Consider the following 17,826-nt stretch of genomic DNA (forward strand, 5'->3'; position numbering starts at 1 on the left):
CTGCCTGTCTGCCTGGCTACCTACCTAGCTTTCGCATTGTGTTTTCCACTGGTCGGCGCTCGTGTGGCCAATCTGGCTTTGCTTCGCGTGACACGGGCAGCAGGCTGTACTAGGTGCAAATGCAGTTCCTACAGATAAGAGCCGAGGCAATATATGCTTCATAAGCGGCACGAGGGGCTTCCGCCACCACCAGATTGACGGGGGCGGAGAAAGCGCTCAAGATGAGGTTCAACTGCAAGCCTGGAAGGGCTGGACCAGTGCACGTGGGCTTGTCCGATCGAGACGCTGACTTGACGAGGCCTTTTGCGTCTAGACTTTCTCATGGAACGATGCATTTCTACTCGACACGGAGAGGGCACAGGCTTAGGTATTTGAAGACGGTACCAAGACGCGGCGGATGATCCGGCAATGCCGCTTCGTCTGACCACGGAAAAAGAAACAAGGCCCGAGAGGGTCACAACACAGTTGATTTCGCATGTGTTTGGGGGAGAGAGGGCGGGCGTGCTGGTCTCGGTGGCCTCTACACTTTATCGGCTTCGGCCCTTCTCACTGTCTCACGAATTTGTCAGGTGCTTTACACTTGCCACATATCGGGTTACGGCGCGGGTCACATTCTGGCATGTGTCCGGGTTCGCAGAGTTCGCAGAGCAGAAGTGCAGTCCCCCCAAAGAGAAAAAAGAGGCAAAGAAGCAAAGAAGCAAAGAAGCAAAGAAAAGAGAAAAGCACCTCCTCGTCGTCACAAGGCTGGGGGGGGGGGGGCAGGCTGAGATGGCACACACGGCGAGCACCACAGACCCGAGGCGAATGATTCACTCCCCAGCGGCACTTTCTTCTCGACTTTCTTCTCGACGGCGGCGGCGCGCGTTTTGTTGGGCGGTATACAGAACGCGCGCGGCATGGGGTATCATGTACACATGGTCGGCAGTCGGTCGATGATGCTCTCGTTCGAGCAGGCTGTCTTGTCTGGTGGTGTGTCTGTCGGAGGGTAGATTCTGGCCTTTCGAATGACTAGGATTGGGACCTACCCTTGACGCTGCTGCAGGAATGGGAGAACGTCGTCCGGGTTGGTGACCGATGGCGCAAAGTGCGGGTTGGGACGCGCTTTTAAAAAGACAAGCAGAGAAGGCCGGGAACGATCAGGGAGGGGAGGCCCAGAGACATGGAGCTACTGGGATGGGTGACTGGCGCCCCATTTGCGAACCACCCACTGAGCCGCAAGGCAACCACTCCACCCACTCGATCGAAGGTGGTGCGCGGGATACAATGCAAAGGCAGCAGAGGCTTTCCCTGCCCGGCAACCTCACCCAGGCCACTGGTATATAATTGGGACATTCTTGATGGACAACGTGGATTGAACATACAGTGTTGTTCATCGTATTATTCGCCACTACGCCGAAGCAGCATGACCAGAGCCCAACCCTGAGCCTCCAGATTTGCCAGTTATCACGTGATTAAACCATCAGAGGTGCCTGCGCCCACGCGCGTCGCCTTGCAACGACCGTTGCCTGGATCTCGTCAATTGATTCTGTTCCAGGTTCCAAGACGCACCTCGGCGTACGCATGCTTTGACGAGACCGACTTCACAGGCTTGAGACCGAAACGTACATATGCTGCTACTGCCCTGCACCGATTGTCGAGTTTCTCTACTTCGCAGCTTCATCCTGTGGTCACGTCTCAATGGAGATTGAAGCGAGGTTCAGAAATTACCAACGCAGAACGGCACGACAGCCCCCCTCATCTCGAGTCGCTTGCCATCTGTGCAACGAGGAGGTGGATAAAACATGGGATGCATATCGAGCCCACTTTTTCCAGAGGCATACCGACCTCATGGTGCCAGAGGGTGGTGATGTGGCCGACGTTGACCGCACCAAGCTGGCGAGAAAGCATCATCAACAAACGCTCGAGAAGAACAACGCAGCCTCCACTCCCACTGAGGGGCCAAGTACCGGCCGCCGCGGGTACGTTCATGTCTTGCTGCCCCCTCCCCTCGATTGCTCCCCTCGTTTGAGCGAACCGTCTGACTCCGACTAAAACGAGCGAACAGCAACGCTGCGACGTCGAAAGCACAGAACCCATCGACTTCGCGCGCAGGTGCCCGATCATCAGCGACAAGCCGGCCCGAAGACGGCGGTCGTCCCTCGGGTCGCAGGGCCGCCGCCGCCGCCGCCGCCCCGGTGTCCAAGGTGACCCCAGGCTCCCCATCAGCCTCCGTCCGGCCCGGGCAAGCGCCGACGCCAGCACCACAGGCCAGCCTGGACCGGACCCCAGTCTCTCCCACGCAGAGCCTCAAAAGGTACAGCTCGGGTGAGCACAGTCCGCCTAGGCGCTCCAAGGCCCGTCCCTCTCACTCGGCCTCGGCCTCGGCCCCGGCCGCCCCTGATGACGTATCGAGACCCAAGTCGACCAGGACTCTGTGGAACCCCGACACCAGTCAGCCCAACCCGAGCCCCAGGGCAGGTGCAGGGGGGGGCAGAGGAGGGCGAGGGACACACGCCCAGGGTCCAAGGCAAGGCACATCAGTCCATGCATCGACACAAGGCGGCTCGCCCGGCTTCCTCCTCTGGCAATCCACCTCCCCAGCAACCACAGGACGATGCTCGCGGCACCCCCGCCAGCAAGAAGAAAGACGACGCGATCACCATCATCAAGCAGCCCGAGACACGGCCCATCAGCCAGGAGCAGCTTGTCGCCGAAGTCAAGGGCATCTACGCCGGCCTCGTCATGGTGGAGAGCAAGTGTATCGAAGTCGACAACTTGCAGAACACAAAAGAAGGCACCATCCCCCTCAATGACGAACAATGGCAGGCACTCATCGCCCTGCATCGAACCTTGCTCCACGAACACCACGACTTCTTTCTGGCCAGCCAGCACCCTTCGGCAAACAACGCCCTGCGGGCCTTGGCCGAACGCTACGCCATGCCCGCCAGGATGTGGCGGCACGGCATCCACTCCTTTCTCGAGCTGCTGCGACACCGTCTACCAGACTCGCTCGAACACATGCTGTCGTTCATCTATCTGGCGTACAGCATGATGGCTCTCCTGTACGAAACTGTCCCCAAGTTTGAAGACACGTGGATCGAGTGTCTCGGGGACCTGGGACGGTACCGCATGGCCATCGAGGACGACAGCATGGCCGACAGGGAGGTCTGGACTGCCGTCAGCCGTCACTGGTACAGCAAGGCATCCGACAAGTCGCCGACGACCGGCCGGCTGTACCATCATCTTGCCATTCTTTCTCGGCCCAACGTTCTGCGCCAGCTGTTTTACTACTCCAAGTCCTTGGTCGTTCCGACCCCCTTTGTGAGCGCTCGCGAGTCCATCTTGACACTCTTTGACCCTGTTCTGTCCGAACAGTCTGGCCAGTCCGGCAAGCCTGGCCGCCTGCATGAGCTTGATATGCATTTCGTCTGCCTCCACGCTGTCCTTTTCAAAGGCACAGAGCAGGAGAGGTTCCAGCCCGCCTTCGACAGCTTCATCGGCGGTCTCGATATCCAGATCGCGAGGTATTCCCGCCGCTGGCTGGAGCCAGGTTACTACATCGGCATCTCGAACACATGCGCTCTGCTCAACTACGGCGACCCCTCCAGCACGCTTCTGCGCGCCATGGAGGGCGATCCGTCGGCGGACTACCCGATGGAGGCGCCTGAGGATGAGGATCGCTTTGAGAAGGCTCTCCAGCTGAACTACCGAACCCATCGAGTGGTGTGGCGCCGGTTCGGTGACCCTAGCATCCTTGCCTACCTTCACACAACCCTCGTTCCGATCTATCATCTCATACGTTCGCGGAACACCATTGGCAGGCTGGAGGCCAGCATTCCGTGGAAGCTCCTGTCAGTTCAGCTCAATACTATTATTGCAGCGTCTGGCAACACCATACGTTTTGAGGACCATGAATTCCCAGGGCCGATCAAGGGCGAGCCGCCTCGTCCTCTACCTGAAGACTTCGCCATGCGTGGTATGATTTGGACCAATACATACTTCCCAACGAAATGGTTCTCCAACGATAAAATCGACGATGACGAAAAGTACTTTGAGGTTGCGTCCATGACAGAGGAGAGACGCATCCGGATATTGTGGATTGGCTGCCAGATTGCGCGGCGCGAGCGATGGCTGCACTATGATTTCGAGACGCATCAATTTGCGGTATCGCCCGAGTATGACGAGAACATCGATGAGCTTCCTGCCGCTGCTGAACAGGTCGCCCCGGCGGAGGACGACGAGGCCATGACGGAGGAGCAGACAGCCACCGACGAGCAAGACGTGACGGGGAAGGCCTCGGATCTGATGGACGTTGACGAACCGACTGTGTCACAGCCGTGATTTGACATTGGTGCATCCTTGGACCTGTGCACCTGGCGTCGAACCAGCTCGACGTGCGAGGCGCGACGAGGACGTTCAAGGTAAGATCTTTCACGCCATCGCCCTGGCACTTCTGATGCGGGATCCTCGGTTCTACCGGCACAGAGTTCCTCTGTTTCCCATCAGCCTCACACGACGCTCCCAATGGCCTGGGAGATGCAGTGCGAGCCAAGGTTACTGGGCCTTGAGGATGATCTTGGGATCACTCCCATCTCCAAAACTAGGACTTGAGGTTGATGCTCTCAATTCCTTGCCCAGCCCTCCTGGACATGTTGGAATCTCGATACTGGCAAGCATTCGATACCAATAGTCGTATCAACGACTCGGACGTAGCTTATGCCTCGAGAATCACGCGCGGGAGACAAATTATATACGTTAAAGAGGACGTGTACCTGTCGCCTTTGGTGCGGACTCACCTATCATATCTCGAAGACCTCTTTCGAATCATACTTCATCAGCACACACTCCACAAGTCGAGACTGCTTGTCGTTTGCTAACCAGTTTTGAATACCTGCGGTTTCCTCACAAGACATCATCGGACTCAAATCATGCGTACATGGCCTCGAGCCTGAACTAAGTTTCCTCTCGTCATACCGGCCAAATGAGATCCATCATCCAACCAGCGAGTCTTTGAGCGTCACATGGTTGATCTCGTTGGGACACACCTGGATCTTGCGCACCCTGATGTGCTGTATCATTGGGGTCATGAATGCCGATGGCAACGGCCGCCCCCGGTGTTGCTGCTCGTAAAAGTCTTTTATTTTATCCTTCATTATTTAATATGTGTGGCTCATCATTGGTCACTACGGTCTATTTTCAGTTTATCAGGAGACATCTCATTTTAGGGTAGAGGAGCCTCTTTTTTTAGGGATTGTTCTTTCAGGAACAACAGCCACTCGTCGTTGAGTTGACTTCTTTAGGGGGAACTGATTCATCCTCGTCTAGAATAAGCGACGTTGGTCTCTGATAGTAGAATCAGAGCGCGAGTGGGATTCACAGGCCCATTCGCGAAGACCAACTATCCATGCATTGGACCTATTGCAGCGTTGTTTTCGGCGGTTATTTATATGGGTTTACACGTTACTCGCTCAAGGGAAATTGCGAATAGCTGGAGCCACAGATCAATCAAGTCAAAAAATCACTTAAACCACTGGACCTAGTAAACAGAGCTTGGAGGCACAACCAAAGCTACGGAGAAGTGTCATGTAAGCCGCGGAACCCATTCAACACCAACTACGAAATGCGTATTTCCAAACAGCCGACAGCCAGACAATGTGCAAATGACTGTGTCAAGCAACGCATGGTAACTCAACAGCGTGCTTGCCGGCAAAGCATTGGCCCATGGGCATACCTAGGCAAAGTAGGCTAGACTCACCGAAAATAGGCGATGGAATTTCATTTCCTTGATGGTTGCACGAAATATGACATAAAGTTGGGGGCGGTCGCCTGAGAATCTGATTAGCGCCAGCACAACACCGAACTTTCAATTCCAATTCTTTCTTCTCGTCACAGGCTTACAGCCTTATAGCCTTCGGAGACATGCCGCCTTTTCGTCTTCCCCTCTTGACGCCGAGAGCGAGGTCCGCTGTATCGATTGGTTCAGGGGGCCAACGAGAGGCCAGAGCCGACACATAGAGCAAACAGGTGTGTGATCCATGTCGAATCGGACGCCACGGCGCGTGTCCTTGGAAAAGTCCCTGTTTGCACTTTCCCACGGATGAGACCATCGAATGACTGCCGCTCCAATGGCATTTCGATGTCCAGCATGATTTCTTTTCCGAATCTCGGTCACCGAGACATTACACCGACGCAATAACGCATCAGGCTAGAAAGCCAAAGTCCTATCATCGGTCACGCCCGCACTCCCATCAAAAATAGCTGCAAAATTCGACACACCCAAGCATGGATCCAGCACGTCTTACGCAGGCAACCAATGCAAGCTACATGAATAAGGCGGCCTGTTTGGAGAAGCGAGAATATTTGTGTAGTTGCGCATTTGCGCACACCGGCTCACTTCCGCAAGGCTGGCGCAGCCTGACCCGTTGGAGTGGGGTGGGGGATGCCTGAAGACCGCGACAGCCAACGGAACAAAGGTGACCGCTTGCTTGGCCCAAGATCGGCTGTAAATTGCTTGTTTCGCAAAAAGCAACGTATTGAGGACCTGCCTGTCTACATTTATGTGGACCGTCCGCAGTACTCCTTGTATACGCAGTGCTCCCGGCAATGCCTTCCTTGACGCGCCTGTGCTAAAGTCGGTGTATGAAGCAGAGTGAAGAGGTCTTTCAGACGAGGTCGGCAGGCAATAGACCACAGATAAGGGGTTGTACTACATTTAAATTCTGGCCCTCTGCAGGCAGCTCTCATACACGCATTCTCGCAGTCCTAGCCCGCTGTTCCATGGCTCCACAGGGGTCTCCTCACACCTGACGCCGTTTGGGGAAGGTTTGAAGCACCGGAGGGATAAAACTCATGGATATAGGAGGCAAGTTTGTTTTAAGTATCGATAACGTCGCCCAAGTCTTGGTCTCATTTAACTGCCATTGTGAAAATACATATGCTGCTTGGCTGGCAAGGCTGCAATCCATCTGAGCTGTTCCTGTCTTCAACGCAGTGGCTCCGGCTAGATTAGAGCATTTTCATTTCATGATGCCGTACACATGATCTGACACTGGCTGGAAAGAAGAGTTAAAAGGGGGATTCATGGAGGCTCTTCTGAAAGCCAGCCTCCGTGTCAAGTCTAACACTGCCAGGTGAGTCACGGTGCATGAGGCTAGCCAGGAGATAAGGGCCACGAGAACGGATACATAAACACTGAGGAGTGCCCTCAGAGCTACGGAGGGCCAGACTTCGGATGCATTCCGACCCCATACCTATATTCTATTGCCGCGGACTACGTGTGGACGACCTCCTCACCTGCTCCGTATCAAGCACTGACAGACGCCCGTGAGACGACCTAACGCAACCTGCTGGAGCAGAATATGGGAGAGAATCTTAATTTATGAGAGAATAGATGCCACTGTCTGACTCTTGAAGAGCTGGGCGACACATTTCACTCAGCCGTGAGCTTGCTGTTGCAAAGCTTTGCGATTGAGGGGAAAGGGTACGATACATATTGAATCAATGCATAGATCAAATCGATTTGCATTCATAGAGACATAATCTTAAAGTATGCAATCCAGAAGGTACATAATTCTTGCTCCCAAAGCGACCTCCTGAAATCTATTTTCCCCCAATAAGAAGAATCCGCAAAAAGTGTGCTGAGCAAGCGCACGCATCAAATACACAACTGAGAAGCGACGCAGTGATCATTGACCGCTCAAGAACATAAACGAGTTACACGAAGTCACGTTGGGATGACAAGAAACTAAAGTAGCACAAGCCCGTGACAGAAGCAGAGTCGGTAGATATGTTAGGAAGACAAATTATGCTAGAGGTCAGCTTGCAGCCCTCAAATTCGAGGTTCAATCAATGTATCCTGTTGTCCGTTTCACACTCTCAGAGATTAGAGACAGTCAATGCATACACTGGCAACAAGTCATTGAGCCATATATGCTGTCTGGCTCAAGGCCATAATCGCCCTCACCAAACGCAATTCATCACCTGTGGGGACTGCCTTGGCCCTGCGAAGCTGGCTTGTCATTTGCTCTTGAAGAAGAGTTCTTTCGTCAAATACAGGGACGACGACGTCAGGGATCTCTGAATCCTGTGTTCTCCAGAGCGTCGTGTCCGTTTCCCCAGTTGTCGAAGACCCGACTGACCACGATGGTACGTCGGATCTTCTAGAGTCAGAGGTCGTACATTCATGGGGGAACATAGAGCCAAGAGGTTGGCATTGCTGCGTGAAACTGTTCTGTTGGACGAGTTGGTGTATGGATGCCCTTCCTGACGGACCCACGACTGAAGTTGCTGACATTATCGCTGTGGGTGTGATCTCCTTGATCAAGTTGTGACTCTGCAGCCGTTGTGATCTCAATGTGGGCGAAGACAGGGAGCTCCAATGATCGTTTGAATCTTGGGTGAATAGCCAGGATGATGGCATTTGGGTCAGAGGCTCAATAGGACGTGCCGGCGCTTGTGAGAGGACGATGGGGAGTGACAAGTGCTTTTGGGACTTGTCCTCAATGTCGGCCTTGAGGTCCACAAAAGGGGTAAAGTACGTCAATCTTTGGTTGTTGATGGGACCATAACTTGTGCTCCGGGCCCATACATGGCCGATAACGCGATCGCCATCACGGGTCATGAGCCATGCCCCCGAGTCTCCTGGGACACCAACACCTCCGGTGATCCATTCCTCTGTTGACTTTATCTGATCTGCGAGGTCTGAGGACACAGTTTCAAGGCCACCCTTCGGAAGCTGGTGTGAAGCTTCGGTGCTGAGGGTGTGTTGTCTGACTGTCCACTCGCGGTGGTACCCGCCGTTGAAGTACTGGAGTCCAGGAACGTCGGAAGTGTATGCTAAGGAGTAGCCACTAGTGCGGCCAACTCCGTAGACCTCTGTTGTGCCAGAAACCTCGGCAAACTCTGTGACAACGTGTCCCTCGCTCGCTTGAGCGAAACTCGGAGTCGGAATTATATTTCCTCCCGGCCCCTGAATGTCGATCACAGCCCAGTCCATCTCGATGGATATCAATTCTTTGTGCTGAGAGATCCCAGAGAATACAAGAGACGGCCTCAGAGATCCGGAATCGCTCCAGTGCGATACGTGCCCGATGGTTGTCAGAGTGTTGCGTTTACTGAAAGGCTCTTGGTAGAGAAGCTGGTCCAGAGGCGACGGATGCTGGACGCACAAAGGGCGCGACGATGAGCCCAGAGATTCATCATGCTGGTGACGAGTGGTCGTTGCCGATTTCCGTCCCCCAAGGTTCACGAATCCCCCTAGCGATGCGCTGTTGAGGTCGCCTGTCTGGCCAATTGAAGCGCCTGGCCCAGGACAGGACATGTACTGAGCTCGCCGTGGCTGACATGGCTTGTCTCGATCATCCGGACCCGTGCCCACGTGGTTAGCGCATAATTCGATCGTTCCTTGGCAGAACTCCAGCTTGACTGAACGGAATTGCAGAGGTAGAGAATCTACAACCATCCTGGTGATGATCTCCTTCGCGGGAGATGAGGCGCGAGTAGATGAGGTGACGGTGAGGAGTCGTGGGGGGTTAATCGAAGCCAGTTGAGGATAAGTATGTACATCAACCGAGAATGGCCCGACCAGAAGTGTTGGAAGGCTCGAAGCAAGCATTGGGACGATCTCGTTCTCCCAATGCGAAGCAAAATCCTTCGCATCATTGACTCGGATACTGTATGAAGACCTGACGAGACGCGCAGGATCATGTGCCGTCAGCGAGTCTACAGGGCGTACGTTCCTCGGAACTTGACGGTGACCGCGCGTTTGTTCTCCAAATCGGGCTTGGCTGTCCAACTTGACCGCTGAAGGTACTTCGAGGACCCCAGAACCGAACAAGTCTGACGCCATGATGAGGTGAATTCCGAACACGTGCGATGTTGCCTATCACGTCATGGTCAGCATTTCAAACCTTCTACAGAGCGCCTCGCACTCGTTGTAGACGAAGGATAGCTTCAGCTCACTTGCACTATGGTTGTTTCTGTAGTTGGGACAACCCTGCGGGCATGGAAAGACTAGCTCCAAAGCTTGGGCTGGGTTAACATGAACGAGGGAAAAGATCATCGTTGAACAGCTCTCTCAGAAGCGAAGCTCGTCTATATAGCGGCGGCTGTGCGCAAGTGACGAAGTGAGGCTGTCCATCGTGCCTTCTGGTCCAGTCCAGGTATAAGTCCCTGATCATAGGCCCGTGTAGCTAGTGGTTGGCTCTTCGGGATGATGCATTCATGCATGAAGTGGCCAATATTGACGATTGGATGTCTGGCGCTGGCATTGACGGGCTTCATAGCCAGGCCATGCAACGACTGGCCGCCCTATCTTTATATCTGGAGCTCTGTCGACTGTAGTGGCCGGGGTTGGCCTGTAAAGGAAGTTTGGTGGCGGGAACAAAACAGCCATTCGCGATTGCACTAGTTATACGTGGACCCGTTCGCAGGGCCTTCCAGTGATCGATATGGGATGCAGGTCAGCTATCTTGGTTACTCGCTCAAGCATTGGTCAGTTACCTCTCATCTTTTAGGCCTGGAAGGGCTAAGCTAAATGCAATCACGTCACCGCTTGATACGACAAGCTTCCACTGACTGACTACTGGAACCACCTGGCCCTCGGTAAATGTTCGTTGCCGTCGTCTCGCCCGCGATGGTGCCATAGGTAGAAACCCGAACAAGCCCAAGGCACCCCCCCTGCATGCCCAGGCTCTTAGCTTCCACCTCCGCGAGGAAGCATGGTGCGTGGCTGAACCTATATTCATGCTATTGCCGGGCAGCGGACGGTATCACTTATCTGAAAGCAATGACTGACCCTCTTTCATGGGAGAGGAAAGCAACGCTGTGCGGTCATGGCCACCGAGGCTGTCACTACCAGGCTTGGATAGTCCCGAGGCTTGCACACACATTCGAGCATGCGTGATACAGTGTCACACATCACCGACTTGTCTGTTTGAATGGAGGCAAGGCGACATGTTGAGGTTGCTGGCCGACGTTCCCAACCTACGGCCATCATACCACTCGCGCTGAATGAATGCCTTGACGTAGATATGCACTTTTGAGATAAGACAACGACTCGATGATATATGAGTTCATACTAATACAGGGGCCGAAACCGGCGTCACTGTTCACATGCGTTGTTACGCACGGATAGTACACTTTGAAAGTGAGGCAAACAACTCGTTGGATGGCGGTATGAAGCTTGATTTCGAATGGCAAATAACACGTTGGCCGTGATTCTTGGTCGAATATTGCAGTGAACTTTCATGTGGAGGCTGGGAGAAGTTGTCTCATGCCATTGGATTTGTTTGTAGACAGGAAGAGCGGTTTGCCTACAGCCTCATCGATACGCGTGGCCATCATCGCAAGATCGTGAGAAAGCTTCATTTTCGTGACGGCAATCCCCAGGCATACCATCTCATTTTTTCGCACTTGTCACCACAGGTCCATTGGAAGCGAGAGGGGTGGGAGGGGGGCTAGCACGGCATGGTCAGCACTAGATTCTCGGTCTTTAGGCCTCGATGGCGTGTGCAAAGGCCCCTAAGCACAATCACAAGGTCCCAAACGCTGCCCAGTGCCACCACCATCGCGTAAAGCTCTGGTAACGACCGTTCGGGCGGCGTGTTATGGCCTGGTATCGACCCGCCTCTCACTTTGCCCACAATGCCAAATGGCAGCCATCATTCGCTTTTCAACGCTCGTGATTTTGCCGAGGATACATCGCATCATGGAGAGCGACCGCGAGCATCATAGATCGAGCCAATGGAGATGCTTTCGCTTTTGCAACGTCTCGCGCTATTCATTGACAATCACCAGAAAGGAAATGCTGCCTAACTGCTACCTGTAGGGTCGGTAGGTGAGGTGGGTAGCACAGGGTTCTTCCAGCATACCGGCCGCCGGCCCGGTTGGCATGAAGTTATGGTCTCTTCGCCATTCAGTGTGCTGCACCCACCAACCATTTGTTGTATTGAATGTATATTGGTTTCATAGAGTTCCCTCTGAAATTGATTGCCTTAAATTTGTTGCAGGCATATTCACTCATTCGGCAGGCTCGCTTTGTGATCCCAATGTATTCCGTGGGCGCTTCACACCCACTCGGGGGATGACGGGTGGTCGGCTCGGGCGCTGTAGGTGTTTGGGCTCAGAGGGAGCTGAAGACCTTCTTCCCAACCACTTTCTACATGACGACGGGATTTTTCCAAGAGGCCCAACACGGTTTGATAGATATAATCATCAAGCCTTCGAGGAATGAGGTCAAACATGACGACCAGGAGAAGTGAGTGACAGCACTATTATGCAGTGTTCGATTCGTTTCCGGCTCATTCTGTCGTTCTCCTCTACAGCAGCGCATGGAGCGTAATGAAACACCAGCCTCCAAATGAAAATGGATGACATATCGACAAGTGTAAAAAGACTCCTAATACCGCCTGAATCGACCTCCTCGTTGTCAAACACTTCCCCAAACCAGGACAGCACCTCGATCGCAGCCGCAGCAGGGTCCGTGTCGACTACGTTGGCAACGCGTGGTTCGAGCACAGCAGTAGACCATGTCGCTCAGGCTGCCTTTCTATCCAAAGCTCTAGAAATGGCAGGTCTTCCAACAAGATGGAGTTCTGCGGCCATAAACAGGAAGCCCCAATTCTGTGCAAACTTGACACCTTCAGACCATTCAATCTTCGACCACTTTGTGAGCCACGCTGGTGGTCATCTGTCGACAGAAGTTCCTTGGCAAGAACTCGATATAGTAGGACCGGTTCACCTACCAAGGGGGGTTATGGCAGCCACTCAGGCCATTCTAAGACTGAAGAAAGTTTTGGGGTGACGAGGGAAACAATTACTTGGTGGAAGAGAAGTGAACGCAATAGAAATTTATTCAAGGTCAGGCCGCCCCTCTTCACTTGTAGAGAGTTGTATTCTAACCCATGAACCCTCAGAAACGCATTGTAACTAGGGAATAGTTAGTCTTAGGCATCAAGAGGAGATCCAGACGGGTGAATATGGTAGAGACTGTAACAGCGGAGGGCGCTCGCTAACCCACAAGATTCTGAATTCGACAAGTGTTGGTTTCCAAGTTCATAGTGAACCACAGACTTTGCGGAAGACTCGTGGTATGAGAAACACTGCCCCGCAGGAATCTTATGAATCATCAGTCGTCCCCAATTCGCAAGATAGGTCGTCGGATAGGTCAAGGGCGCCCCGCATCCGATATTGCGAAGTGTCTACCTGTGATACGAAGCGGTGTAACGGATACCTCCTTACGTCTAGTCCAAGATGGCGCAGAGCAGACTCTCTCCCAATGATTATCCATAATATGCCGCATATTCATCCGGTATCCTTGCTAACGGACCCCTGATCCATGCGACATACCTCTTTTTCGCGCCATGGTGACTCAATGTCGGTTTTAGGCTCTGTTTCGCTTGGGCAGCAAGGCCCAACCAATGTGGGCAGGGCGAAGGACCAGGAGCACCAGCCAACCAAGGTCCATACTCAGCCCACCGTATTTGCAAGAACACTCAGCTTGTTGAGCGCGTTGATTGGCGATAGCTTCATTGTTGACCCCCTAAGATCCTTCTACGTAACCTGCGCTCTTGCTACTCTTGGTGTGTCCGGATGGTGTGATACATCACAGCCAACGGAATCGTAATAAAATCCGCTTTATCAACGTAGGATGTGTTTGATGCGGGCTGTCTCTGGTCGATGTCGTACATCTCACCACCGTTCTGATGTAGCACTTGCGGTCGGTCGCTGATGGCGCCTGACTGGGAAGCACGGTCCCAGCGCATAAGTTTACCCAAGACTTCGGACATCGAATCAAGGAACAACACGTTATCATCTCGAACAACATCTGTTCGACATCGGTCTAATGTCTCACCAGGCCCATGTAAGACTTGAGCGTTGGACTGTAATTGCCGGCCCTTGGTTCACATGCTCCCTTCCACACGTGAGAAATGGTCTGATTACCTGTCAGTGCGGACACCGTCTTTGCCCCAATTATATCAGCCGGAAGCCTCGCCTGTCGACTTCATCACTCTGGCGAGGCTGATATTTCGGGTGGAGATTTGAGGCATAGCCCTATGCTTTGTTTCGTACCTCTGACCTTTCGCCCTTCTTGGACGAGGTTCGTATTGATTATGTGATATGATTCATTGGAGAAATGCAGTATCTCACTACAAAAACACACCAAGTCTCGTCTATCTCTATTTTGAAAACTCATACAAGAGGAGGAAGGGCCCGACGGTAGCGCTCAAGCCACACAGCACAGCCTATCAGCCACCCCCTTTTTTCAACGAACAGAAGCCCAAGTGGCCGGCTGCACCATAGGGGCAGAACAGTACCAATCAGTATTTAGTCCTTGAGTCTTGTTTGATGATATGTGCTCCATTCCAGGGCACGAGTGACAACGCTGCCAGCAGGTTGACCAAGCTACTCACACTAGATGCGCTAACCGGCAACGGGCCGAACCGACGTATTCTAGTCACTAGTCACGGCTGAATTTGACTCGCGTCTTTTACTTTGAGACTCAAGAATACAGATCGAGCCCTATTGAGATGAAATCATAAGACGATGCCGCTGAAGATGAGGTCCCAAATTCTGGCCGCAACTCAACCTCCGCTCAACTCATCGCGTTGTTCCCTTCATCGTATTAGGCACAAATTATACCGTAACATAGACATAAATCTAAAATCATTGGAGTCGATCAGTTCTGCACTGTCTCTGCAGATCTAGCACGCAAGTTGAGTAACCATACATTTACGTTTGAGGTGCGCCACTCAACGTCACGTGCAAGCAACCTACCTACTCCTACTAGGGTAGCAAGATACCTTAATACATCGGTAGTCTGTCTCTTCACTTGATGTTGAACTGGTTGCCTTGCCATCGGCTGCTGAGACGAAATACTAGAAGCTATCTATGGCGTGTTCGTACAGGCTGATCTTCTTGTCATGGAGAAGAGCCAGATGGAATATCAACCCCGCTCCGCCCCATACCACCAAATGCCTCATGTTCTGAAGCGTTCCCTTTTTTTTTCTCGCTGTTGTTGAATTCCGTAATAATATTGAAATACATGGCAAGGTGAATTATGCCTTTTAACTTGCTTCACAGTTGATTATGGAAGAGACTTCTTGAGCAAGTCAAGGTAAGAGAAAACAGATATGTCGCCCTTCATCACCATGCCTGCGGATGCCAGTTTAGTTCTCGCCTATTATTTGTCGGCCGTGCAAAATTCTTGTTGAGAGAGTGTTTCTTAGGGCCCAAGAGTCATGAATTTTCAAAACACCAGCCCTCGCGTCAGTTATGCTACCCGTCAGGATGGCAAGTTTGATCCCCGCAGATTAGCTTCACGTCTCTGACGCCATGCTTGACGCCATGTTCAACAGCACAGCAAGAGGATAAAGAGGCTACCAGTAGCGCAGTCTTCGGTACACATCCATCTATGCACGTGGGAATGTTAGAACCAAGCATTCTTGAATGCCTCGTAAAACAAGTTAGGCGACTTTGAAGGCGAACCCATGCTGTCATGGCTTCCTAGCGTGGTTGCCTTAATATGCTTGTATCAGTACCTTTGCTTGAGTATGATGGGTGTCCGAAGCGCCGACGTTCTATTACGTGCCAATACTGAGGCCACGGTAGGTGCTTGCAAAACGGTTTCTCTAATGGCTGAGTGGCTCAGAACGCTGTATCATCTGCGGCGAAAGTAGAGTCATCAACCGCCTCATGTGCACTCTGAGCCTTGACGGCCAAAGATTGGTGGGCACGAAAGACTATAGCCACAGAACTGCCACACGCCTTTCACGCCAGTCTTCATACTTTCTCTTCCAGGAGGGTGATCAAGAGGGCCAGTATTCTTTTAGTCGTATAGAATAACTGCCTTCTTTCCAGCACTAATTGCGCAGCGCAAGAGTGTAATCCAAATCAGTCAGCCACGATGGCTCGTCAGAAGAACAACAAGCGTGTACAGGCAAAGGACCAAGTGGCTTCTTCTGAAACTTGGCCAGCGGATGCTCAACATGGGTCAACAAGGTGCGCTATGCAGCCTGAATCTTGCTCAAATCATTCATGGAGTGAAAAGGCCAACTTGGTCACGTCTTGCGTACAGGGAATCGACACAATCGTTGCCAACAATCACCACCGTCCCCCCACACCATCGAGGCAGCCGACAAAGAGTGGCAGACACAACCCACCTCGACGCCTACCTCGAATACATGCAGATATCACATCCAACTGAGCAATTGATGACGGCTACTACTTACAAAGCCATCGAAAATCGCAATTTACGACACGATGATATTCGACAGCTGATACGAGCAGTGGAAAACCAACTAGCCGGTGCCGCAACCGATAAAAATGCGCCATGGCCGCCGTCTCAAGTTACAATCCCCCCCACGTATGCAGCAGCCGAATCAACCTCCGCCTTAGTCACTCACGCCGGAGACTGGGCTGGCATTGTTGACCCCTCTGTCTACGGCACTACCGAAGTATGTCTGGATAAAGATAATCTGTGCTCTCGACAACCTCAGCATGACTTTACATGAAATTTGTGGTGGGATTCCTGTTCCGGCGCATTGACGATGCGCTTGACACATACTAATGAATAGCCTTCTAGTTTCTTTTCGGACGGGCGGGGAGACATGCCCCTCATAACCATCCATCCACCCTCCACCAGGTACACACCACCTGCGGACTTTGCAGCCACAACATCAACCATCGGCCCATCAGCCATCGGCCCATCAGGCGTTGGCCCTACCATGCCAGTGTAAAGTCCAATACAGACCCCCCAAAGAAGCCACCAGTGGCAGTCAGGCCGCTGGACATGGATGGCGTTGCCTTATCGACCATTGCCTATTCGTCTGCTAAGCACTCATACATCAGTGGGATAGGGGGTGGGGATTGTGAACCCTCACATTCGTCTACAGCCGTTTTGAGCGAAGCTGAAGGGTCGTGATGTAGGAGCTCTGTCGTCGCGCAGCTCTCTCTAGCAGTGCAACAAGTGCCCCTCACACAATACAAACTCGAATGACCAGGCTTTCTTAGTACAACAAGATGGAACGCCTGAACAAAAGCCCAAAGGCTGAAGCGCCAAGATACCTCAGGATCTGATGCATCAGCTGCTCAAGAATATGCAGTGCTACTGTGTTGCGAGCGGAGAAGTAGCAGCTGGGGAGGTGGGGTGTTGTTAGGTTGCATTGGCCAAGAGCTAGCCGAAGATGGGTTCTCCGTCCCTATCATGAGGTTTTTCATACTGTCGGTGCAGGTGCATGCTGTTGGTGATCAATGAGACATGCGAATACGTGTGGCCCAGGTATGATGATGGCATAAGCGACTGCATACGACACGGAGGTGATCAGATGAAACAATCTTTTGGGATACTCAACACCAAGTGTAAGTGGCACAAGGGGATGGGATAACCACTCCTCTCCCAAGCGTCAATACATTTATGGCCTTCCAGCTCTTCAACTCAAGAATTTCTCGCTGGAAGCGATATTTTGCCATCGACTCTTCGCACACTTTTGCAATGTCTCCGCAAGTATGCATGTTAAGACACGCGATGGGGAGCATGAGGTGTCTCGGCTCTTTGCAAGTTAGTGCATGCACTACTGCTTGATGTGGAAGTAGATGGAAAATAACATCGCGTCAAGCTCCAAATATAGGCAGAGCCTGCCTTTGATAAGGAAGCGCATCGTTTCTCCAGAAGTACTTTCAGTTGTCTCTTTGGGCTCTGGAGTGATTACTTATTAGATAATGGGCACCCACATCCCAAATTCTCAAAGTTTTGCAAGCCCGTCCTGACCCGCTCTCGCAGCTGTTGTCTTTCTTTCCTTTGTTTAGGCCCCTTGTTTGCAACCTTTTCAGCAGCCTCAACGCGCTGAC

At 52.5% G+C, this 17,826-nt stretch overlaps 3 protein-coding genes across 3 annotated transcripts; 2 read left to right on the forward strand and 1 right to left on the reverse strand.

Moving 5' to 3' along the window:
- Nucleotides 1-1,827: 1,827 nt before the first annotated feature.
- VDBG_01811 (conserved hypothetical protein) lies at nt 1,828-4,320 on the forward strand (the record flags this gene model as incomplete). The annotated part of the gene is made up of 3 exons (XM_003007577.1): nt 1,828-1,958; nt 2,045-2,304; nt 2,507-4,320. 3 exons carry the CDS (start codon nt 1,828-1,830, stop codon nt 4,318-4,320), a joined length of 2,205 nt encoding a protein of 734 aa, XP_003007623.1.
- Nucleotides 4,321-7,894: 3,574 nt separating this feature from the next.
- VDBG_01812 (conserved hypothetical protein) lies at nt 7,895-9,826 on the reverse strand (the record flags this gene model as incomplete). The annotated part of the gene is made up of 1 exon (XM_003007578.1): nt 7,895-9,826. The coding sequence occupies one exon, from the start codon at nt 9,824-9,826 to the stop codon at nt 7,895-7,897; it is 1,932 nt and encodes a 643-aa protein (XP_003007624.1).
- Nucleotides 9,827-15,883: 6,057 nt separating this feature from the next.
- Nucleotides 15,884-16,715, forward strand: VDBG_01813 (predicted protein; the record flags this gene model as incomplete). Its single annotated transcript, XM_003007579.1, has 3 exons — nt 15,884-15,978; nt 16,055-16,433; nt 16,554-16,715. The coding sequence occupies 3 exons, from the start codon at nt 15,884-15,886 to the stop codon at nt 16,713-16,715; spliced, it is 636 nt and encodes a 211-aa protein (XP_003007625.1).
- Between the last annotated feature and the right edge of the window lie 1,111 nt (nt 16,716-17,826).

This window comes from Verticillium alfalfae, genomic scaffold, assembly GCF_000150825.1.
Source record: "Verticillium alfalfae VaMs.102 supercont1.2 genomic scaffold, whole genome shotgun sequence".
Taxonomy (NCBI): domain Eukaryota; kingdom Fungi; phylum Ascomycota; class Sordariomycetes; order Glomerellales; family Plectosphaerellaceae; genus Verticillium; species Verticillium alfalfae.